This window comes from Globicephala melas, chromosome 4, assembly GCF_963455315.2.
Source record: "Globicephala melas chromosome 4, mGloMel1.2, whole genome shotgun sequence".
Lineage (NCBI taxonomy): Eukaryota > Metazoa > Chordata > Mammalia > Artiodactyla > Delphinidae > Globicephala > Globicephala melas.
The window spans coordinates 126,739,969-126,764,152 of record NC_083317.1 but is presented as its reverse complement, the minus strand read 5'-3'; the positions used below and the strand labels follow the sequence as shown (position 1 = coordinate 126,764,152).

Sequence of the window (24,184 nt, the reverse complement as noted above, 5' to 3'; positions counted from 1 at the left end):
TGTAAGCTCCTTCAGGAGAGAGCCTTTGCCCACCATTGTATCTCTGGTGCCAGCAGCGCCTATTGGGTGCTCAGTTATTGTTTGTTGAGTGACGGAGGGAACGCAGCACCTTGTGCAGCTCAGCACGTAGAAAGCCTCGGTAATGCTTTTGTTGCTAGGGCTGTTCTAATATGATTTATATTCAGAGAGTGGCTTGGTGCTTTCAAGAATAGGTCCTATCACATGTGCAGATGAGGGGTCACTGACCCATCTGCCTGCATCTGGGGAGGTCCAGAGTGAGGCTTGATCCCCTGACGTGGAGCTTCCACCTCTCCCCGCCAGTGTTGTGTGGATCGGTCCCCGAGACTTATGTATGTGGGACTGTTCACTAGTTCATTCTAGAAATACTTCTGGGCACCTGTTGCTGTCTTTGGGGCGCTTTGCGTGCAGCAGTTGGCAAAGCTAGGGCCCTGCTCTCATGAAGCTTCTGGTAGAATGGGGGAGACAGGGCATAAACAAATAGGTACTGTGTCAGGTGGTGATGAATGCTGTGAAGAATGAGGCAAGGTAGAAGGGAATAGACAGTGAGGACGGGGTTGCTATCTTATCTGTGCCCATTAGGGAAGGCCTTCCCGATGAGGTGGTGTTGGAACAGAGACCTGAAGGGAAAAGCTGTGCCTGTACCTGGGGGGAGAGAATCTTGGACAGAGGATCAGGTGCAAAGGTCCTGAGGCAGGGATGTGTTTGGGGAATAGCTAGGAGGCTAGAGTGCAGAGGAAGTGAGAGAGAAGCTAATAGGAGACATCAGGGAGATAGCTAGGGAGCAGTGATCTTCTAGGGCCTTGTAGGGAAATAAGCCACTGGAGGGTTTTGAGCAGAGGACGGGCATGGTCTGACTGATGTTTCAAAGGCTCACTCTGGCCGTGGTGTGGACAATAGACCAGAGAGGAGCCAGGGCAGAACTAGGGAGACCAGTTAAGAGGCTCCTAATGGTAGACTAGGGCATCGATAAAGGAGGTGGTGAGAAGGAGAGTCTGGATGTATTTTAAGGAGGAAGTAACAGAATTTGTCGATGGAGTATGTGGGATGGGGTAGGAGTATGGAGGGAAGAGCCTTTGACCTGGACAACGGGTAGAATAGAGTTACGTTTATCAAGATTAGGAAGACTGATAAATCAACTATACTTGAATGAAATAAATTTTTAAAAATATTTTAAAATAAATTTTTTAAAAAAGGTTAGAAAGACTGGTAAAAGCAAGTTTGAGAGAAAAATTAAGAGTCTAATTCTGGATGTGTGAAATCTGAGATGTCTTTCACACATACAAATAAAAGTCAAACCAGCACCTGGGGTCTGAGTCTGGAGTAAGGGGAGGTGTGCAGGCTGGAGATGGAAACTTGGGAGTTGCCACATGAAGCCATGAGACAGGAGACCTCTGAGAAAGTGAACGTGTTTAGAGACGGGGTCCCGGGATTGAGCGCAGCGACCCACTGATGCTCAGAGAGTGATTAGGGTCAGAGAAGAAGCAAGATAGAGTGACATACCAAGGCCAAGTGCAGAAGGCTCTTCAAAAAGGAGGGAACCATCAAGTGCATCAGATGCTGGTGAGTGATCCAGTGGGATGAGGACCACGAAGTGTCCACTGGATTTAGTGACACGGAGGTCATGGTGACTTGACAAGCTCAGCTTTGATAGAGTGGCCTGATAACAGTGGGTTCAAGAGAGTGGAGAGGGGGAGGGAGGGAGACGCAAGAGGGAGAGATATGGGAACATATGTATATGTATAACTGATTCACTTTGTTATAAAGCAGAAACTAACACACCATTGTAAAACAATTATGCTCCAATAAAGATGTAAAAAAAAAAGAGAGAGAGTGGAGGAGAGGAAGGGCAGGCAGTAAAAACAGATCAGTCAAGGAGTGTGGCTGTAAAGAGGACGAGAGAAATGCACGGCAGCTGGAAGGTGTGAGGTCAAGGGGAGGGTTTTTATTTTTAAGTTTTTCTTCTTTATCTTTGTTCATTTCTTTTAAGGTGAAAGAAATTATACCATGTTTACATACGGATGGAAATGAACCGATAGGGAAACGGATGATGCAGGAGGGGGAGGAGACAAAATAGCAGCAATGTGCTTCCATGGGTGACAGGGGACGGGATCCAGTGGGCCGCTGGAGGGATGATGGTCTTGGACAGGAGTAGGCCGGGGCGTCCACCGCAGAGAGGGGAAGGCGGAGCACGCATTTCAGAGAAGGGAGGTGGGTTTTTTCCCTCAAAATTTAGATATAATTCACGTGTAAAATCCCCCCCTTTTAAAGTGTACAGTTCAGCGGCTGATAGTATATACACAAAGGTGTGCAATCACAAACTGCTGACAGATGTCACAGATCAGCGAGCCCTGGGATCACCACTATCTCATCCTCGACATTTTCGTCACCCTCCAGGAAACTCACACCCATTATCCGTCATTCCCCCCACCTTCCCCTCCCCCCAGTCCCCAAGCCACTCATCTCCTTTCTGTCTTTATGGATTTTCCTATCCTGGACATTTCACATATGTGGAATCATATAACATGTGACCTTTGTGTCTGGTTTCTGTCCCCTAGCACAGTGCTTTCAAGGTTCATCCATGTTGTAGCATGTCTCAGGATTTCATTCCTTTTTACGTGTGAATAATATTCTAGTACAGTTGATCCTCGAACAACGTGGTGGTTAGGGGTGTCGACCTCCCTCGCAGTTGAAAATCTGCTTATAAGTTTTGACTTCCCCCAAACTTAACTACTAATAGCCTGCTACTGATCAAAGCCTTTACCAAAAACATAAACTGTCGATTAGCGTGTATTTTATACGTTACATATATTATATACTGTATTTTCACAATAAAGTAAGCTAAAGAAAATGTTACTAAGCAAATCATAAGGAAGAGAAAATACATTTACAGTACTGTATTTATCAATACCATAAGTTTATGTCATCTGTTTATATCTGTCTGTCAGTACCTACATCACTTTTGTCTTACAGGATACAAAGCACTGTAGATATTATATGTGTTACTAACACTAAACATCAAAAATGAAAGGATACTGTGAAAAAGAAGTTCATATTTATACACAGGTATAATGATTCATGCATTGATAACAAAGAAGCAGCGACATGAGCACTTTATGGTAGCCTAGTGTAACCGATACAGCTGTTTCCCAGTAGCCTAGCTTTAACACTAATGAATGAATCGTTGTAAAGTTTTTACAGCATACAGTATTACAGTCATATTCATAATACAGTACTGGAAACACTGTTACTTTTTTTTAGAAACCACTTACTCGTGATGATAGACTCATATGCAGTTTCTCTAATTACAAGCTGAGGAGGGGAAGAGACATACTCTGCAGTTACGTAATTCTTTGAAAGCAAAGTTATAAAACAATAAGAAAACTAACAGATTAGTAATTTTAAATATCACTCACCTTATGCCTAATGTAAGGATAGGCCATCCACTTCAATACAAGTCTTGCACACGATGTTCTACACATATATTTTTGTATATTTATTGAAAAGAATCCCTGTATAAATGGTATAAATAGACCTGCTCAGTTCAAACCCATGCTGTTCAAGGGTCAGCTGTATATGGAGGGACGACATTTCGTTTATCCATTCATCAGTTGATGGACACTTGGGTTGTCTCCGCTTTGGGTCTATGATGAATAATGCTGCTGTGGGCATTGGTGTGCAAGTTTTTGTGCGGACATGTGTTTTCAGTTCTCTTGGGTACACCCCTGGGAGCGGAATTGCTGGGTCCTGTGGTAACTCTGTTTAACATTTTGAGGAACTGCCAAACTGTTTTCTAAAGTGACTGTATCATTTTACTTTCCTCACCTGCAGTGTATGAGGCTTCTGCTGTCTCCAAGGCGGGTTGGTTTGGAAAGTTGTGGAGTTTAGCTCCTGATAATCTGTTTCTGATCCTCAGCTGGGGGTGGAGGCTTGAGGAGAGAGGAAGCGGTGGGAAATGGTGGCCTGGGAATGGAGGGACTGGATGGGGATGTGTTTAGATTTACTGGGTGTTCTAAGGGTGCCCTGCGAGCTGCTCTAAGGGAACCAGGCCAGCTCAGCCGAGCTCTCTCCTCCTGGCTCCACGTGGCTGCCCAGGGGCAGATGTGGAGTAGGTGAACGGTTTGGGGTGACCAGGTGGGGGTGGGGGGAGGAGGCATAGCCTCCAGGACTTTGTCTTCCATCCCCACAAACCTCAGGTGTTCCGTCCTCACCCCTCCTTTTAGGCCTGCCCCTCTTCACAGGCCTTGGGGACACTGCTGCCAGCTCCTCACTCAGGGACTGGCAGAGCCAGGCCGGGACCCAGGCCCCCACCTGTCTCTGGGATGCTCCTGGGTCCCTGGTTACACAGGTGAGCCCCGCTGCTGCTCTTTCCCCTCTTTCTTCTCTTCCCTCCCTGAGAGCAACATGGAGGTGGGGTGCGGGGAGGTCCAGGCTCCTCTAAGAATCCCACAAAGCCATGGATCCCCTCCCTGAAAGGGTGTGCACCCACACATGCAATGTGCCCACCAAGTCCATGAATCTGTGGACCTCATGGAAACGTCTCCCAAGACCTCCCCCACTTTACCCCACTCCTGCAGCTGCAGCGGTATGGTCATGAGAACAAGTGTCCCCTGGGGCCGGTGGCCAGCACTTTTCCCCTGGGGTCAGCTAGTCAAGGTTGGGGCCACTGCCAGAGGAAATCTTCCCCCATCGCCAGGGAGCCAGCTGGCGCCTGCCACGGGATTTTAGCTCCCTCCCCTTAGAGCGGCCTGGCTCCCACACTGGGCCAGCACTTTGGAGAAGGAGAAAGCGGCCCTTTTTCTGGGAACAGTGCCTGGTCGATGCATCCAGCCCTCTGCCCGGCACCCAGCCTACCCCATACACACCCTCTCCCAGAAAGGGGAGGCTTCATCACTATTGACCCTCAACTAGGTGGCATTTCTTAATGGGAGTCTTTTCTTAGGAAGAGCACAGGCTTCGCTGCCTGACTGCCCTGTAAAATGGGCACATCCCTCCTGCCTTGCACAGTGGGCCCGTGCATGAGAGGGGTATAGAAAACACCACGCACGGTCCTTGGAGGCATATTATCTCCAGAAATGGTCATCTGTGTTGCTTCATGTTCCAGAACCCTTACTTCACCCTGAAGGGTGAGTTATAGGACTTCAAAAGTCTGTTTTTAGTGGTTTCCCTTACAGCTGGCGTGAGCTGCTTGAACACAATAACTGCATTTCCTGTAGCGTGCGTGCGATTTGTCCAGTCATTCTGTAAATATTTTTTGAGCCCTTCATTGGGTGCTGAAGCTTTTGGGGGACCCAGGGAAATGAAAGCCAGACTCCCACGCTCTGGGGCTCCACCACCTGGTGGGGAGCTGAGCCCAGCCTAGAGGCACAGTCTGGGAGGAACCAGAGCCACACACACCAGCAAGGGTTCAAAGACGGAGGTCGGAGGTCAGAGGCCGGCGGGGCCCTCAGGAGAGGAGGAGGGCTGTAGCCCTTCTGGAGGGCAGCTGGGGGGAGCCCCAAGAGGGCATTCTGGTTGGAGTCATGGCTGGGCAAAGGCCTGGAGTCGAGACACAGCCCGGCCAGATCCACACCCTCTGGTTGAAGCAAACAGCCTGGATGAGCTGAGGCAGCTGGGCCTTGGGGAGTTAGAGCACCCTCCTCCCCAGCGTGTGGCCTTAAGCAGATCCCTTTAACTCCCTGGGCCTCAGTTTTCTCATCTGTGCAAGGGGGACAGTAATACCTTCTTTCCAGGGCCATGAAAAGGACTGCAAGGACGTGTGTGTGTAAAGCCCCAGCGCAGTGCTTGCCGCCAGTCGGAACAGTGAGTGGGACTGCGTTTAGCCAAAGAGCTTGGACTGTACCCTGAGCTTGGGCCAGTGTCAGAGCCACCAGACCCCTTGCCAGGGTTTGCCTCCCTCTGGGAGCCCTGGAGGAGGAGGAGGAAGGAGAGGGAGAGACCTAGGGAGGGGGATGGGGGGAGGGTTCAGCAGGGCCCCAAGCAGGTGCTGCCTCCATGCTGGCTGCCCGCCGGCCTGGGGCCCCATCCCCGCCAGCATGTGGGCTCGGCTTCTGAATCCACCAGATCCAAGAACGGCTCCAGGGTTTCCACTTAAATCCTCCTCAGCAGCACTGCAGGGCCCGTCCACCCCCGGGTGGGAAGACTGGGGCAGGGCAGATGGAGATGCACAGCACTGGCCCCCTCTGTCTCTCTCCTCCCTCTTTCTCCAGTCTGGCTGCCTCTGTCTGTCTCTGTCTGTCTGCCCGTCTGTCTCGCTCACACATGCACACATTGGCAGAACACCTCTCACAGTGACTAATACTTCCTGTCTCAGGAGTCCTCCTACCTTCATGACATCAGGCATGGGGGATGCAGGCAGAATCATGATTTTTTTTTAAAGCATAGCTGCCCGTTTTCTGCAGCCTCCCCAGAAGTCTTGGAGGCAGAGCTGCTGACCAGGGGCCTGTGACCAGGCTTTTGCAGGATATGTGGAGGGGAGGGGTGGGCAAGGGGTGGACCGCAAACCAGACAAGGCCCAGCTCGGCCCCCACTCCTCCCTGGTTGAACCTGCCTTCCTGGGGCCCAAGGTTTAGGATTTCCAAGGCACCCTCAACTCTGCTCTCTCCCCTTGGCCCCCATTCCCTGTGTTCCATGTCCTCGGGGTGCCCCTGTTCATTCTTTCCCCTCCCTCTGAAGCGCACTGCCTTTGCTTACACCCTGGTAGCCTCTGCTCGGGGTCCTCCTCCACCTCTTCACAAGCACCCTCCTTCAGCCCCCTCCCTCTTTGGATGCCAAACTCTCTCTCCCCTGACTACATCTCTTTCCTTTCTGGACCTTCAATAGCTCCCCAGTGCCCCCCAAGTTCTAACATTTTAGTTTAGGATCCAAGGTCCCAGCCTCTGATCTCCCTGTCTCCTCTTTCTCTTTCTCCCTCCTCTTCCCAACACAGACCTTTTCCCCCAGCACACCAGCCTCCTCACTGCTCTCTCCTTTCCAGCCCCCGGGCCCTTGCCCATGCTGTTCCTCTGCCTACGAGGCCCTTCCCCAGGCTCTGTCTTTTTGTGTGTGTGTGTGGTACGCGGGCCTCTCACTGTTGTGGCCTCTCCCGTTGTGGAGCACAGCCTCCGGACGCGCAGGCTCAGCGGCCATGGCTCACAGGCCCAGCCGTTCCACGGCATGTGGGATCTTCCCGGACCGGGTCACGAACCCATGTCCCCTGCATCGGCAGGCGGACTTTCAACCACTGCGCCACCAGGGAAGCCCGATAGTTTCTTTTATACTCATGTTTCTGTTCATTTCTGATGACCCATATGACTTATGCTTTCTGGAATTTGTTGAAATTTTTATTTATGGCCTAATATATGGCCAATTTTTATGACAATTTCATGTGTGTTTGAAAATACTTATTTATGGTTTTGAATGTAAAGTTCATTCTTTCAGTCTCTCAGATTACATTTGTGAATTGTATTATTTAACGATAAATCATTATTTTGGGAGTCACTTGTTCTATCTCTAAGGGAGGACTGTTCAATTCTCCCACAATGATTGTGGGATTTGTCATTTCCTACTGTTTTAAAAATTAGTTTTTTATACATATATATATATATATTTTAGGCAACATTCTTATATGCTTATGACTCATGACTTTGGCATTTCTTGATGCTGTACTTTTTCCTATTATAAATACCCTGGTTTGTTCTGTTTAATTCCTTAGCCTTGAATTCTGTTTTGTGGATGCATGTGGCTAGCATATCCTTTTTTATCTTTTCATTTTTCACTCTTTCTGTGTCATTTTGTTTTAGACGTGTCTTTTATAGTAGCAGACAAGTGGATTTTGTACTGAGTATCTGTTTTTAATGGGTGAATTTAACCCATTTGCATTTACTGTCATTCATCATAGGTTTATTTCTGCCATCTTATTTCATGTCTACTTTTTTTTTTTTTTTTTTCGGTACGCGGGCCCCTCACTGCTGTGGCCTCTCCCGTTGCGGAGCACATTCTCTGGATGCGCAGGCTCAGCAGCCGTGGGTCACGGGCCCAGCCGCTCTGCAGCATGTGGGATCTTCCCGGACCGGGGCACGAACACGTGTCCCCCGCATCAGCAGGCAGACTCTCAACCACTGCGCCACCAGGGAAGCCCTCATGTCTACTTTTTAAACTTTCTTATTTTTGTATAGTTTCATTGGATTGGTCCCGTTTACTTAGTCCTGTTTTTCTTTCCTCTAATGATTAGGAAGGTTTGAGTTTTATTTCAGGTGGTTATTCTATATACATATGTGTGTATATACTTATGTTTTTCTATCAACATCTGGATGTGATCAATATCTTTAAACTCTTCCCAGATAAGGCAAGCACTTTAGTAATGACTTACTTTTTCCCAGCCCATACCCTCACATATAGATCAGCATAGATTTTAGTTCTAAATTGCCATTCATTTTCTCCAAGTTGTGTTATATTTATTTAAATTTAACTCTTAGGTTTTGCTGTTTCCTTTGCATACCATTGGTACCATTGTTTATAATACCACTTGTCTTTCTTTCGTGGATCTATTTTTCACTTTGCTGGTGTATATCCTCCAAAAATTCTCTTAGAAACTGTGGGTAATGTAATTTCTAAGGCCATCAATGTCTGAAATGACTTTTTCTCCGTTCTAGAGGGTCCATTTTGATTTTCAACTCCCTGTTGAATCGTTTTTTATAAGTTCTGAATGATCAGATTTTTAAATATCTTAGACCTCTAGTTTTTGTTTTGGATAATATACACCCTCAAAATCTATGAGCATATTAACTACAATATTACCTGAATGTCTTTTGCTATTCAGTTCAGGCCTCCCCATCCCCACTTCAGCCAAATCCATGCCATTTTCATCTGTTTTCTTGACTGCATTTCTGAGTGGGATTTACTTAGGACCAAAGGCTCCACTCCCTCTGGGTGAAGGTGCAGTCTTCCTTCCCCACCCCCTCCCTAGGAAATTGGGGAAACTGCCTCAGTCACCCCACTGGTCCTCAGCTGTAGATCTTATTTTCTTAGCCCCTTCATTTGATATCCAGACCAAAGAATTCTAGGATATCAGAACTCAATCCTGAAGACCCAGGAGCCCTGCCCCGCCTTTCGTCCATGAGGAGACCGAGGCTCTTGTGCGTGGGGCACAGCCTGGGTCCGTGTGTCCGCCGAGCCTTGCCCCTCGGCCATGCTGAGTGACTCAGGAGGGTGTGCAGGGGCGACAGGCTGTGGGGACGAGGTCACTTTCTCAGGCACGGGCTCAAGATGTCTCCTGAGGAGACGTGGCTTCCTGGGGGTCCTGGTTAGCCCGTCCTGTGGCTTTCCTTGCCATCCACACACATGTAGATGGATCTATCCTACATCTGTATCTCTTGCCCCTCTTCTCAGTTTCTGACTGAAGTCTGCAAATGCCTATTTGAAACCCACATAGGAGTCTGAGAGGTTCTGAAGTGTGTGTCAAAAACTCAGCCCTGGGCTTCCCTGGTGGCGCAGTGGTTGAGAGTCCGCCTGCCAATGCAGGGGACACGGGTTCGTGCCCCGGTCCGGGAAGATCCCACATGCCGCATAGCGGCTGGGCCCGTGAGCCATAGCCGCTGAGCCTGCGCGTCTGGAGCCTGTGCTCCGCAATGGGAGAGGCCACAACGGTGAGAGGCTCGCGTACCACAAAAAAAAAAAAACAGAAAAAAACAACTCAGCCCTCCTAACCCCCTTTTTCACCGTCTTCCCCACCTCGGGATGTGACACCACCATTCATTTGGCCCAGGCCCCAGACAGCCACTGTCCTCAACACTCTTCTCTCCCACTCCCACGTCTGCATATTTCCACCCAGAACGCCCCGCTCCTGTTGGCTCTGTCTTAGAAAGTGGCCTAAGCCTGGTCACTTCTCACAGCGTCCACCCCATCCCACCGTTGGTCCAGCCCTCCATCCTGTCTTGCTGGTTAACCTGGTCACTTCTCACAGCGTCCACCCCATCCCACCGCTGGTCCAGCCCTCCATCCTGTCCTGCTGGTTATGGCATAACCTCCTACCTAGTGCCGCTGCTTCTACTCTTGGTCTGGGTTTTCCCAACAGCCAGGATAAACTTTTCAAATGTCCTATAGATCATTTCGCTCGTTGGCCCAGTCTCTGCGGTGGCCCGTTTCTTGCTTAGAATGAAGTCAGCCTTACCCCGGTGCAGCAGCCCACGCCCCCCATCACCTGCCCCCACCTCCTATCCTCCACTCACCAGTCCCTCCGCTTTCCCAGGCCAACGGGCCTGCCCTTGCACACCTCCACGCACTGTGTTCCCTCTGCCGGGAATGCGCTTGCCCTCGGCCACGTGGCTCCCCCTCCCCCATCATTTAGTCACTGTTCAAAAGCTTCTCCTAGAGACGCCATCCTTCCCTATCCAAAACGACACCAACTTCTTCCAGTTTCCTTGAACTGGTGCCATTGTTCTTCATAGTATGTGCTCATCTTTACTAGATATAATATTATCCATTCATTTATCTGCCTTCCTATCACAGTATATGTAAGTCCTATGGGAGCAAGGATTTTACCCCATTCCCCCTGTATCCATAGTGCCTAGAACACTGCCTGACACACAGTAGGCTCTCAAATATTTCCTGAATGAATGAATGGATGCATGAAACCAAATAGACTTCACATTCATTTATTCATTCAACTACTATTTGAGTACTGTTTGTGCCAGGCTCTGAGTAGATGAGTGACACACAAACCAGGTCCCTGCCTCTGGGAACTGACAGTCCAGCTGGGGGCCTTTTCATGGGCAGTGAGAACAGCGTCATGAAGGGTCTGTATGGGGGTGGTGAGAGTCATGGGGGCTCAGGAGCAGAATTCTGTGAGTCAGAGCCTGCTCACCAAGCTAGGGGAGCAGAGAGGAGGGGTGGCTGGGGGAAGGAGTCCCAGGCCCGGAGGTGGGAGAGGACACAGGCTCACAGCAGACGCTCCTATAGGGCTTCTTTGTGCCAGCACTGCTCCGAGGGCCTGAGTACATTCACTCAAAACAGCCCCGACGAGCCCCATTTTAGGAAGAGGAGGCACAGAGAAGTGAGCTTGCCCAGGGTCACACTCTAGGGATATGAGGAGCCAGACTCAGCCCAGAACCCGGCTTCGAAATCGGTAACTAGCCGCTCCGCTGCGTGCAGGAGAGGGGAAGTGAGTCTGGGGCAGGGGCTTGCAGGCCGCTGAGGGGTTCAGATTTCACAATGCCCACAGGGCTGGAGCCGGACAGGCTTGCAAGTCTAAAGGGAGACACCCCCGCCCCCTACGCCGCTGAGGCTGTGACCTCTCTCTGAAACAGTCAGGGAGAGCATTTTATTTCTGGAGGATAGCGGTGCAGGTAGTGGAAGAGATGGATGGGTTGGGGGGAAGAGCCTTTGTGGAGAGGTTCCCCCCGCAGCCTCCGTCTCTCCAGCTGCCTCAGCTCCCACATCCCACCACCCTGTAGCAGCCGCATCCTAGGTGGCGAGGGCCCCGGCTCTCAGGGGGCTGCTTCTTCTCCTCGCCCTGCCTGGCGTCTGTCCGCACAGGGACTAAGGACCCTTCCTGACCCGGGGATGGCCTCTTGGGGCTTCCATCAGGCTTGTCCCAGGGCTCTCCTCCAAAGGAGCTGCAAGGTAGAGGCATTGTGTCCATTTTTTTTTTTTAGTTTATTTATTTTTATGTTTGGCTGCGTTGGGTCTTCGTTGCTGTGCGTGGGCTTTCTCTAGTTGCAGGGAGCAGGGGCTACTCTTGGTTGTGGTGCACAGTCTTCTCATTACGGTGGCTTCTCTTGTTGCGGAGCACGGGCTCTAGAGCGCAGGCTCAGTAATTGTGGCTCACGGGCTCTAGAGCGCAGGCTCAGTAGTTGTGTCCATTTTACAAAGGGGAAAATGGAGGCTCAGATAGTCAGGTGACTTTCCCAAGAATCAGCTTGTAAGGGCTGCAGCAGGGCTCCAAGCCTAGGTCTGGGGACTCCAGAGGGGTTTTGCGGCAGAGTCGATCACTGGCTTTATGAGGCTTTTCTGTAGGCAGAGAATTAAGGCCCAGGGAGTGCCGTGGGCTGGAGTCAGTGGGTCCACAAGTGAGTCAGTTAGAGCCGCACACTGAGGTGCCTGAGGCCCCGCTGGACCCTTACCAAGCACAGCCTGGAACCTCTTGGGGGAAGCTCGATGGAGCTACCCCAGGGGCCGCAGCAGCAGCCTCGGGGTCCACAGGCCCCAGGGGCTCCAGGGTGGGTGGTGACAGCCCCTGAGCGGCCTCATCCCACCCCAGTTCTGGACACAGCCGGACAGGAGGAGTTCAGCGCCATGCGGGAGCAGTACATGCGCACGGGGGACGGCTTCCTCATCGTCTTCTCGGTCACGGACAAGGCCAGCTTCGAGCACGTGGACCGCTTCCACCAGCTCATCCTGCGCGTTAAGGACAGGTGAGGGCGGCCAGGCTGGGACCTCCCCATGCCTGGCTCAGGGTGGGCTCTGTCTGTCTGTCTGTCTTTCTCAGACCTTCAGGTGAAAGCTGAGGTTCGAGGGGCAGAGCTGAATTCCGACCTTTCCACACAGCCAGAGGAGTCTACACGCAGCCAAGGCCTCAAGGCGCCGCCCCCCCCATCTCTCCTAAACTGTCCCCACCGATGAGTCAAGGAATCATAAATAACATCTGTTTTTCAGCTCCAATGTAACCAAATTTTATTACAGTCAAAGAAAAAGTGAATTTTCTCTCCGGCGTACATCGTAACTGGTTACATCACATTTGACTGTGAGATTTCTAAGCCCCTATTAAAGGCTCATGTTTTCCTTAGCATAATATGGCGTAGCTAAATAATTTGGAGTCTGTTTTAAGCCCAACTGGTCTTTTCAGTTAATTGGCTCTTAAAGAGGCAATGTAAAAGTAAAAGGACAAACTAACAGGAAAACAGCAAGCTTTGAGCAAATCTCGAAAATTCAAAATTTTCGAAAATTTCAAAATTCGAAAAATCCAGTTAACACTTATCTCAAAGGCAAAGTGTTAATAACTTTTCAAGGTAAAGGGATATACACTCACACACACACACACATATATACACATAGAGCTCCAAGAGACAAATGTGGGTTAAGCCGCTGACTATAGGAATCTCTAAAGAGAAAACATACATGACACAGATACGGGAAAATATTCAACCTTCTTGCTAATCAAAGAAGTGCAAGGAAGAAGGATAAAGTACCATTTTTCACCCATCAAATTATAATTTCTTTATGAAAATACTCAACGCTGACAAAGACTGGCATTTCATTCACGTTGGGTCAGCAGTTTGGCCCCATGTGTCCACGGGAATCTTTAAGGCAGACATGCCTCTTGATCCCCGCCTTCCACTCTTGGGAGCCATCCTGACTTTGCGGCTGCCATTTATTGAGTGGCAGCTGTGTGCCAGCCCCTGGCCCTGGTGCTCTTCACAAGTCACTGCCAATGGCCACAGCATGATGGCCTGCACGGGTGGTGTGTCAGGGTGACTGGGAGATGAGAGGAAGCAGGTCTGGGAACCGGGCCGCTGGCCCAGTCAGTGCAGAGCCAGGGGATTCCCAGGAGGGCCTGCACTCACCTTGCAACAGGCCTGAGGCTTCAAACCAAGGCAGCCAGCAGCCCCCGGGTCCCTCTTCCATTCCAGGAGATGTGGAGGGAAAGACTCTGAAGTTAACCCAGCCCCATAGGGAGGTGCTGTGTGCTGTGTCAGGTCTGAGGCGTGGGTGCCCCACCTTCACCAAGGGAAGCTCACAAGCTGCTGTTCCTTTTTTTCCCAGGGAGTCATTCCCGATGATCCTCGTGGCCAACAAGGTCGATTTGATGCATTTGAGGAAAATCACCAGGGAGCAAGGAAAAGAAATGGCCACCAAACACAATGTAGGTGGTGTGTGTGTGTGTGTGTGTGCGCGCCCGTGTGTGTGTGTGTGTGCGTGCGCGCACGCGTGTGGGTGTGTGTGCGCCCATGTGTGTGTGTGTGTGTGTGTGCGCGCCCGTGTATGTGTGTGGGGGTGAGGGCTCAGGGGATGTCAGTGCCCCCTCACTCCTGCAGTCCTAGTCTATTGGAATGAAACACAGGCCTCCTAGGTAGTGGGCTAGGTCCACATAGAGGCACATGTGATGTGGGATATTTTGTGAAACAAGACAACAGGCCAGAGAGAAAGCACCTTCTTGGCAGTCGTTAGAGGCCCTGCTGTCGAGAGCAGGTACCTTCACCTCCTGGCCCCGACGCAGCAGGCTCCTCGCTGGGCTGTGCAGAGGCTTGGCTGCGTCCCTGTCTCTGAGCCAGTGCCTGACTATGTTCAGAATCGTCAGATCAGCCACCTTCACTGAGCCCTGCTCTGTGCCAGGCATTGTGCTGGGGGAGCATCTACTCCCCGCAACCACACATTGAGGTAGGCACCACTGTCTTCATCAAGTGATGAAACCGAGGCTTGCCCAGGCCACACCGTGCATGTCAGCAGACACCTTTGGGTTGCTTTTTTTTTCAGTTCACTGTGATGCCCCTTTGCCCACTGGATGGTGGGGTCACTGGGCTTCTTCCCACCCCTCCCCCCGCATTAGCACAACCATGCCCCAGCCTCAATGCTCAGTTATGTAGAAGTTCACCCAGCCTCCTGGAAAGTCTGCAGGGTTGCCCCTTCCCTCTGCCCGGTGGGCCCAGCTCCGTAAGTAGAGAGAGGGGCCCACTGCAAGTTCGTTTTGCTTGTCTCTGCCTTCTGTGTTTATTCACACATTCATTCAACAGTCCTAGGCCCTGGCAAACAAAACTCCTTGCCTCAGGGTGCTTGCTTCTAGAGACGGCAGCAAATTAGAGCGTGTCAGAAGGTGACATGTGCTCTGGGGGAAAGTAAATCAGGGAAGAGGGTAGGGAACGTGGAGTGGGGGGCTGTTTTTACACATAGGTGGTCAGGGAAAGCCTTACTGGAAAGGTGCATATCAGTGAGGACTGACAGGAGGTGAGGGAGTGAGTCCTCTGGATATCTGGGGAAAGCATGTTCCAGCAGAGGAATAATCAGTGCAAAGGCCCTGAGGTGGGAGTTTGAGGAACAGCAAGGAGGTGAAAGGAGGCCGGAGCAGCCAGAGCAGGAGTAGGAGGGGTGAGTAGCAGGAAGTGAGGTCAGAGCGGGGGGGGTTAAGGCCTTATGGGCTTTTGCTCAGAGTGGAGGGGAAACCACTGGAGGGTTTTTGTTTTTTTTTTAAAGAAGATGTTGGGGGTAGGAGTTTATTAATTTATTTATTAATTTTTGCTGTGTTGGGCCTTCGTTTCTGTGCGAGGGCTTTCTCTAGTTGTGGCAAGCGGGGGCCACTCTTCATCGCGGTGTGTGGGCCTCTCACTATCGCGGCCTCTCTTGTTGCGGAGCACAGGCTCCAGACGCGCAGGCTCAGTAGTTGTGGCTCACGGGCCCAGTTGCTCCGCGGCATGTGGGACCCTCCCAGACCAGGGCTCGAACCCGTGTCCCCTGCATTAGCAGGCAGATTCTCAACCACTGCGCCACCAGGGAAGCCCCACTGGAGGGTTTTGAGTGAGGAGTGACATGGCCCGACTCATGACTGAACAGCTTCCCTCTGGCGCCCGTGTGGAGAAAGGTCTTTGGGGGCTGCACTGTAAGCCGGGTGCCGGCTGACGTGCACGCGCGTGGTGCCCGTGGAGGTGGCAAGGAGCGGGTGGATTCTGGTGTCTTTCTGAAAGCCGACAGGATTTGTCCACAGACCGGATGTGGGGTGACAGAGAAAGGATTTGAGGAGGATGCCAAGGTTTGGGGCACGAGGAACTTTCAGAAGACTGGAGTTCCACTAGCCGGGCAGGGGGACTAGAGCACCGAGGACGTGGGGAACACCAGGAGCTTTGTTTTAGGTGCTTAGTTTGAGGAGCTGAGGGGATAGTCAAGTGGAGATGTCCAGACCGCTGTCAGATACACCATCTGGAGGTAAATATTGGAAATCAGCAGCATGTGGGTAGAATCTAAAGCCATGAAACCAGAGTAAATCTTCAAAGTCCTCATCACAAGAAAAAACAGTTCTGTAACTATATATGATGGATGTAACTAGACTCATTGTGGTGATCATTCTGCAACATATACAAATATCGAATCATTACGTTGTACACCTGAAATTAGTGTTATTTCAGTTCTACCTCAATTTTGTGTGTCTATATAATTATGTATTTATGTATACACACACATAGAGGTAGAGATAGAGATATATACACACAAAAAGAAAAAAGCCATGAAGCCCAGGGGAATGGGTGTCGTTAGGGCAGGGGTCCCAGGCTTGAGGCTGGGGACACTTCGGTGCTGTGGGTATGGGGAAATGAGAGGAAGCAGCAAAAGGGACAGAGTGGTCAGTGATGTGTGAGGACCAGAGTGGGGCCTTGGGAGCCAAGGAAAGAAAATGCCTCGAGGAGGAGGAAGTCATCAACCAGACAGGTGTGCTCAGAAGTCTCCAGGTGAGCACTTGGAACTAACCTCTGGGTTTAGCATTAGACGCAGGCCTCAGACAGTAGCGTGCCCGTGCCCTCCACCGGCCAACCTCCTGCACAGAGAGAGGCCAGGAGCCATTGCATCCCACAGCCTCGGGCTCCGCACGGTGAGCTCATGCTAAGCGCCTTCACAGACCCCTGGGTGGGCGCGTGGCTGGGTGGGGACGGGGGAAGGGCGCTGCACAGGGGTAGCGGCAGCCCCATTCTGCAGGTAAAAGGGAATGAGACACAGGGGGCTGAGGGAATTCTGGGGGCTTCACGGCTGGCGAGGAGTACCCACCCATCCCCACTAGAACCCAGGTCTCCAGTCTCTCAGCTGACCTTGCTCCTACAGCGAATGCTGCTGCCTCATTTATCATTCGACCAAATGACCCTGTGAGCTACTGTCCTAATTTTAGAGCTCATAAGGCAAGTTCTTTAGCTGACCAAGGCAGGTCGCCCCCACCCAATGCAGGAAGGTGCATTTCCTGGCCCTTCGGTGGAGTCATATAGCACTACCACTTATTGCAGGGTTTCCCTTAGTTTAAGTCTTGTTACTGCGACACCCTAGAATTCTAAGAACCCAGATAATGCACATCAGTGTTTCTTCAGAAGCAGGATCCCTAGGAAGAAAGCGGAGGCGTCTGGGGACCTGGCGTACTACAGCGCTGTGCCTGTGAGCAGGCAGCGGAGGTCCGAGGCCCCAGGAGCCTGGGACTTACGAGCTGGCAGGATTATAGGATGTGAAGAGCCTCCAGGGAGGTCCCAGCCCCAGCTGCCCTCCCGCTTCCCCGCTGGGTGAGTGCGCACAGGGAAGAACGCTGTCCTGCCCTCACGAGCTTGCACAGGACTCTGGCTCCCAAGAGCTATCGGGGCACCTGCCATGCCTAGAGGAGGCTCCGCAGCAGACCTCAGCACCTCTACCTGTCCGTGCCAGGCCATGTGGGAAGTGCAGCGTGCACTTGGTCCAGATCTTGATTCTCTGCTGGCCACCGTGTGGCCTTGGGCAAGTACGTCACCACTCCGAGCTCAGTCTCCCCAGCTGTGAAACGGAGATAACCGCTTACCTCAGAGGGTTAACGTGAAGATTAGTGAGGTCAGGGACGTTGAGACCTGGGAGGCCAAACAGCCCATGGTCACCTCAGTGAGCAGCCTACAGTCCAACAGCCTACAGTGGAAGGCAGTTTCCTCCCGGGGTTATCAGAGGCTCAGATATTTGTCAAATGAAAATTTCCAAGGTCTGAGCCATGTCCTTTGTACTCTGCCCTTTGTGTGTGTGTTGGCTAGAGCAAGCCCCTGCTTGAAGCCACAGCAGTGGGTGAACATCTGATCTCCCGCGATGATGGGAAGATACTTTATGATGTGTTCTGGGCAATCAGTTACGACATGCTCCTCTAAGATAACGACTTACCCTGTTACCCCGGACCCCCATGCATTTAAAGTGTTGATTGTTTTTATTTTCTTCGCTGTGCTTTTCCTTTTCAAGTGTGTTACAATGAAATGCCTTAATTTTGTAATCAGGAGAAGGTTGCGAAAAATACCAAAGTTCTTCAGTCTAATCATGATTGGCTCACCTGCATCTCATCTAGGGGGCCTGTGCGTGTTGTCCGGAGTCCACACACTCGCCTCTTGTTGGGGGAGTGGGCATGAGCCTCCTGACTTTGTGGGGTCCCTGTTTTCCTCCCTGTGCCAGTCCGAGGCTTGGGGTAGACATGGCCCTATAGGGTCCCCTCAGCCACATCTCGCAGTTACTGCTGCCTTCCAGCCGGGTGACGATCCTCAACCTTAAACATGCAGACATAAGCCTTCTGCAAACATGGCTGAGCTCCGGGCTCGTAGATGCAGACCAAGCAAGAGCTGGGCCAGGCAGACGGTTGAGGTCGGTGTGGGGTGCATAGACCACCTGGGTCGCCAGGGTGCAGAGTCCTGCCCAGGGCCAGCCTCGCCTCAGCCTTTCCCACTGGCGTCCCCTCTGGAGGACCTGAGAAGAGGGGCAGAATCCTCTAAGGTAGAGAAATAGACCTCAGAGAGAAAACTGAATAGAATCAGAACATACATCAGTTTGATAAATGAAACAGTCTTTAGTCTTCAAGTGTCTAAAAAGATCATTTTTATTCTGTTGTTAGGGGGCTCTTAAATATCTCTGTGACCAGAGAACACGAGAGAATCAGAAAAGCTGTCAGTAAAACTTTCTGACTTTATAGAGTGAGAAACCACTGAGGGCTTGAGGTTGTAGGAGCTGGGGTTCCATGGGGGCTTCGCAGCGTTCCTTGGGACCTCTGAGAATTTGCCTTTTTAGGGAACAGGACTTTGTAACGCTGTTACAGGAACTCCGTAACGCTGCTTTGCCTTCCAGATTCCGTACATAGAAACCAGTGCCAAGGACCCACCTCTTAACGTTGACAGAGCCTTCCATGACCTGGTTAGAGTAATTAGGTGAGTGAGGCTCGCCTGCCTGGAAGCAGGGCCTCTGTGGCCAGACGGACACCGGAAAGGCTGGAGGAGCATGGTGCCGTGTCTGAGGCCCAGGCTGGGCAGTTCTGGGCCTGGTTTTGGATTTCTTTTTTTTTTAATTTAATTTATTTTATTTATTAATTTTTTGGCTGCATTGGGTCTTAGTTGCGGCACGCAGGATCTCTGTTGCAGCATGCGGGCTCTTCATTGCAGTACATGGGCTTCTCTTTAGTTGTGGCACCCAGGCTCCAGAGCACGTGGGCTCAGCAGTTGCGGCACGCAGGCCTAGTTGCCCCGCGGCATGTGGGATCTTAGTTCCCCGACCAGGGATCGAACCTGCGTCCCCTGCATCGGAAGGCGGATTCTTAACCACTGGACTGCCGGGGAAGTCCCTAGTTTTGGATTTCTTACACTTTTGTCCATCTCTGTCCTTCCCACCTACCTTTGCTCTCCCCGACTCCCTATGCGTGAAGCCACAAGCTAAACAAAGTGCTTTCCTGCGCGAGGTGCCTCCCTGGCCTCCCCTCCATCCTGCAGCTCAGGCTCCCCGAGGGCAGCGCCTCCATCCTGCCCCCGCTGTTCTCCCAACACCAAAGCTGCCAACACGGTAAAAAGTAGGCCATTCTCCTCTTCCCTGATGTCAGAGCACCCCTTGACGTTTCACCTGAACAACCAGCATTCTGATCCCCAGGCTGCAATCACAGAGGCTTTGTACATGTGTCTCCTCTCCAGCCCCCACCCACTCTCGGTCTCCAGGGAGTGTCAGAAATCCCAGGCTGTAGTCTCTTGTGTGTTCCTTTGCATAGTCAGGTCCACACCTTGACCATCTCATGCCTAGACGACGGAGACAGTGTCCTGGCTGGTCTCACTGTCCCCCCACCTTTGCTGTTGCCAAAATCTTCAACGTACAGAGCGGCCTAACCAGTGGTTCTCAGACAGCATGCGTTTGGTGTGTTGTCGTATGCCGACCTGTAGGGCTGTTGCTTAGTCATGGAATCGCCGTGCACTTCCCAACCTGCCGCCTCTCAGCCCCCCAGTGCGTGCACACACTCACACCCATACACACACGCCCGACAACCCCCTTTTCTCATCATTCCCCAGCGTGGACTGTGGTTTGCAGCCTTCACCTTATGCTTTAGCTGGCAGGCCTGCACTCGGAAAGCGATTTTCTCCTGGGCCTTTGCCTGGAGTTAGGAGATGCTACCACACCAGGAGGGGGTGATGTCTTGGTTATGGACCTCGAGTTCCAAGGGCAGGTTTTAGATGCAGGAAAAATGAACAGGAAACACGTAAAAAGCTTTTGTGCTCAGTTGACCTGTCATTTTATTTAAAGTATGAAACACATAGAAGCCAACCTTGTATAACATATAACATAGCTTGTGATTGAAATAAACATAGCCACAGCATGGTATCAGGAAGTCTCAGCAGTAGCATGACAGGTTTGCTCTGCCCTCTCTCCCTTCCCACTTCCTCGCCTTAGAGACACCGTCCAGGACAGGCTCTCTTCCTCCAGCATCCAGGACAGAGGCCCCTTCTCCCCCTTCCCCTCCCCCTCCCCCAGCCCCCTCCCCCTCCAGAGCCAGAACTGGTCTCCCAGCCGCAGACCCAGGGGCAAGGGAGGAGAAGGCAGGGAGAAGCAAAGCCCTTTCTAACGTTGTTATTCTGCCCTTCCTTGTCTCAAAAGGCAACAGATTCCGGAAAAAAGCCAGAAGAAGAAGAAGAAAACCAAATGGCGGGGAGACCGGGCCACTGGCACCCACAAACTGCAGTGCGTGATATTGTGATGGCCCGAGGCCCTGGGCACAGTGACCGGGAACTGGCCAGCCCTTGGGACCCCTCCACTGCCTAACCGCACTGAAGACCATTCTAACCATGACCCTTGGCCCAAGGACTTGACACAGGAAGGGAGAGAGGGAGAGTGGGCAGGGAGGAGATAGAGTCTGGCTTTGCTGGAAGGGCACGGGCTGCCCTGTGTCTCAGCAGCAGCGAAGAGGCAACAGTGAACAAAGCAGCATCCAAGTCCCTGTGTTGATGCAACCTGGTCCCTCCCCGCTCCTGGTGGCTGTGTTGTTTCTTTGAACTACATAGTGTGGGTGTGATGTGGAAGTGTTTCTCCACGTACAAAAACAAGCCATGATCACGCTTCCCCCACCCCAACCCTGGTCCACAGTGTCTGAGCTTGGGTGTCTTTTGTAGATTTTTAAATTATTTTAGGGATTATTATTTTATTAAAGGGGTCTGTGCCCACTGCCTGGTGAAGTTTCAAGTCTTCAGCAGACCTCTTCTATAACATGTCTGGAATATGGTTGTTTTTTAACTGAAATTTCCCAGCCGTGCCAAAACTCAACTCAACGTGAAAGCAGGGTGACCGAGAGACCAGAAGTTCACGGGGACCGTGGCTGGAGGCCTCGGGAGGAACAGACCCTACTCATGGCCTCCTATAAACTGGAGAGAAGAGAGATGTGTGTACCCAGAAGGTTTTACTGTGGTTGAGGATGCAGATAGCAGGGAACAAAATTTTGTTTTGCTGAGGGGAGAGACGGGCACGTCAGTTTTAAAAGGGCTTCTCATTACCCTGGAAATATATAAATTTTAAGTAAGTTTATTGGAGTCGCAAAAGTGTTCGTGTATTTTTCAGGTGGTGTGGGTTAAGTTCTGTGTTCTTCGCAGCCGTGGGAGAGGGCTTTCTCCCATCACCTGTGCTGTCTGGTGCCTCTGATACAAACACACTGAACAGGTGTGTACGGTCTCTGCGTGGAAGTCAGCTAACATGGACAGCATCTGGAAAACTCTGGTTCGTGCTAAATCTTAACCAAAAATGATCCAGTACTGTTCTTACTGAAACAGCACCAAGACCTGAAGCCATTTTCCCTTTGAGTCAACTGACTCACTTCTTAAGCCCAGTAAATGAGCAAAACCCCTTGAAACATTTGCAAACATAGTATTACAGGTTGCCTTTCTGGCAGGAACTTTTATTAACCTCTTGGATCTTAACTATGCTATATAAGTGGAGGAGAAAGTAAGGTTGGGGTGCCGACATGGCTCCCATATACCTGTTTCTACAAGGGGCCAGCCCCCTAGCTTCCTGACCACGCCCACCTGCCTCTCAGGTGCTGCTGGTGTGAGCCAGACTGGGGCGGGATGGATGGACAGCGCACCCTCGAGACAGAGTCAAAAGATGAGGCGGCCGGCTAGTGACTTTAGTTTCCATCTGTTACAAATCAGGCCACCAAGCAAACTAGAATATCCCTAGTGAGTGGCCTGGTCACCATTTGGAGAGAGAAACCCGGGTAAAGTGAGCACTCAGCCAAACATCGAGACCCCTGGATTCTTCCCTAGTTTTGAAAATGCGCTGAGTTCCTAACTCAGCAAGAGCACCAGCAACGTGGTGGAAGGGGAGCGCAGCCAAAGAATGATTCTGATGCCGGAAAAAACAGTTGGGACTTCTGTTTGTTGGAAAATCAAACTTCTTTGTCTAAATGGCCCTTTTTTTCTGACCCTGAAAGGAAGGATAACAAAGAATATTCCAGATCAGGCACTTCAGAGCTTCCCAAGATCCTGTAATGTTAATGGGCCTTCTAAACACTAACAGGACAAGGCTCTTTCCAACCAATACGCTCCTCTGAGCCACACCCTAGCAGCCCAGGTGCAGTTGGGTGGCAGCTGCAAACTGGAGATGAGGAAGAGGCAAGACAGCGGGAAGAAGGAAGGATGGAGGTGCGGTGATGGAGCGAGTTGGAAGAGCAGGACAGGAAGCCCGGCTCACGGGGCAGCGTCCGCTTCAGAAAGGTCCCAGGCACGGACCACCACCAGCACCCCGGCCCACGGTGGAACCTGCAGCTCCCTGACGGCACCGGATGGGGGAGTCTTGTTGGAAACAGATCAGTTGACTGAGAACGAAGCCCTTAGCTGTGAATGTAACCAGACGAAGAGATTCCAGCTGCTTCTAGGCCCTCCGCCCAACAGGGCAGCACATCTGCCCCACCCCCGGCCCCATCTTCCATCTCTCCTGCACTCAACCCACAGTGCAAGAGGGAGAAACTGGGTGAGGGATGGCCCCCTGCAGCCTCCCTGTTGAGCTAATGGTCGGCCTTTGTCTCCCATGACCTCATTTTCCCCATAGGTGAGATGGGTAAATAACACTTTTAAAAGGCGGTTCTTTGCGTTTTAGAGAACTGTGGACACTCGTGGCAGTGGGGGCTTCTGCACAGGCCTGAGTGGAGCATACCCAAGGGCATCCCCGGTACACGGTCACCTGGCGGGGTCAGTCTGGAAAACCAGTTGGCCATGCTACTTCATGACTGTGGAGCCCAAGGGAACTTGTGTCTTTGGTGGCATTCTGGTGTTCCCACTGGTTTTCCATCTGAATTAGTGCTCCCTTCATGCCCGCTGGAGCACACCCTTCCTGAAATCCTCTCACCCCATGCCTTTGCCACTGTGTGCTCTCAGATTTCCTTCTAACATTCTTCCGCCCCTCCCCCACTTAGAGGGCTCTTTTCTCCCCAGCAAGTAATGCTAGCCATCCTCTCCACCCCCAGCCTGGGGCGATGGCCACTGACTTTCCCTCACAGGGGACATTTGGATGGCTTCTGTTAGGACTTTGCCCCCCATCTTCTTGTGGAGAATGCCTGTCAGCCTGGTGCGGCCTGCCTCGTGTCCCTAGGAAGAGTGACCCACTAACACGTGGCAGCTCTAACCCAAAGGCCCCTCGGACGTGTTACAGAAAATCCGGAGCCAGAGACAGTTTCCCTCCATTCGCAGCCCATTGGATTAGAAAGTCCATGTCGGGTTTACTTAGAATGAAAGATACTTGAATTACTGAGCGCCCGTGAGCGCCCAGCTTCTGTTACACAGTGTTAGCCATTGTCTACACAGGTGGCCATTGTCGTGAAATGAGAGTGATGCCTGAAGATCTCAATGATGCTTGAGCCTTTTATGTAACTTTTATTAAGTCTTTGTGTATCCCAACTCATTAATAAACAAAAGAAGAGGAACACTTGTCTGTCTGATTTCCTCTTACTCAAACATTCCTGATGTTTTGCTGAGAACATTAAACGTTGTCAGCGTCTGACCCAGAACACTGCCCTCTTGCGAAGACAGCTGGTGTCTCTGAGGGTTGTCCCCGTCCTGCCGGTCTCCTGATGTCCAGCAGCCCTGGATGTGGGCTCTGCCTCTGACTTTCATGTGCCTTTGAGCAGCTGCCCCGCCTGTGAATGGGACAATGGTGTGCGCTTCCTAAGCAGACGAGGGCTAAAGCTAAATGCAGGCGTTCGCGGTACAGATCCCAGAGA

The 24,184-nt window shown here is 51.4% G+C and overlaps 1 protein-coding gene across 3 annotated transcripts in view; it reads left to right on the top strand.

Annotated features, from left to right (window-relative positions):
* MRAS (muscle RAS oncogene homolog) overlaps positions 1-23,887 on the top strand; it is a 58,765-nt gene extending 34,878 nt beyond the window's left edge. For all 3 annotated transcript variants that reach the window (XM_030873399.3, XM_030873397.2, XM_030873398.2), the window contains exons 3-6: positions 12,257-12,410; positions 13,759-13,858; positions 18,796-18,875; positions 20,578-23,887. In XM_030873399.3, coding sequence (XP_030729259.1) covers positions 12,257-12,410; positions 13,759-13,858; positions 18,796-18,875; positions 20,578-20,677 — 434 coding nt within the window. In that variant the 3' untranslated portion in view covers positions 20,678-23,887. The remainder of the gene's footprint in view (positions 1-12,256; positions 12,411-13,758; positions 13,859-18,795; positions 18,876-20,577) is intronic.
* The last annotated feature ends 297 nt before the right edge of the window (positions 23,888-24,184 follow it).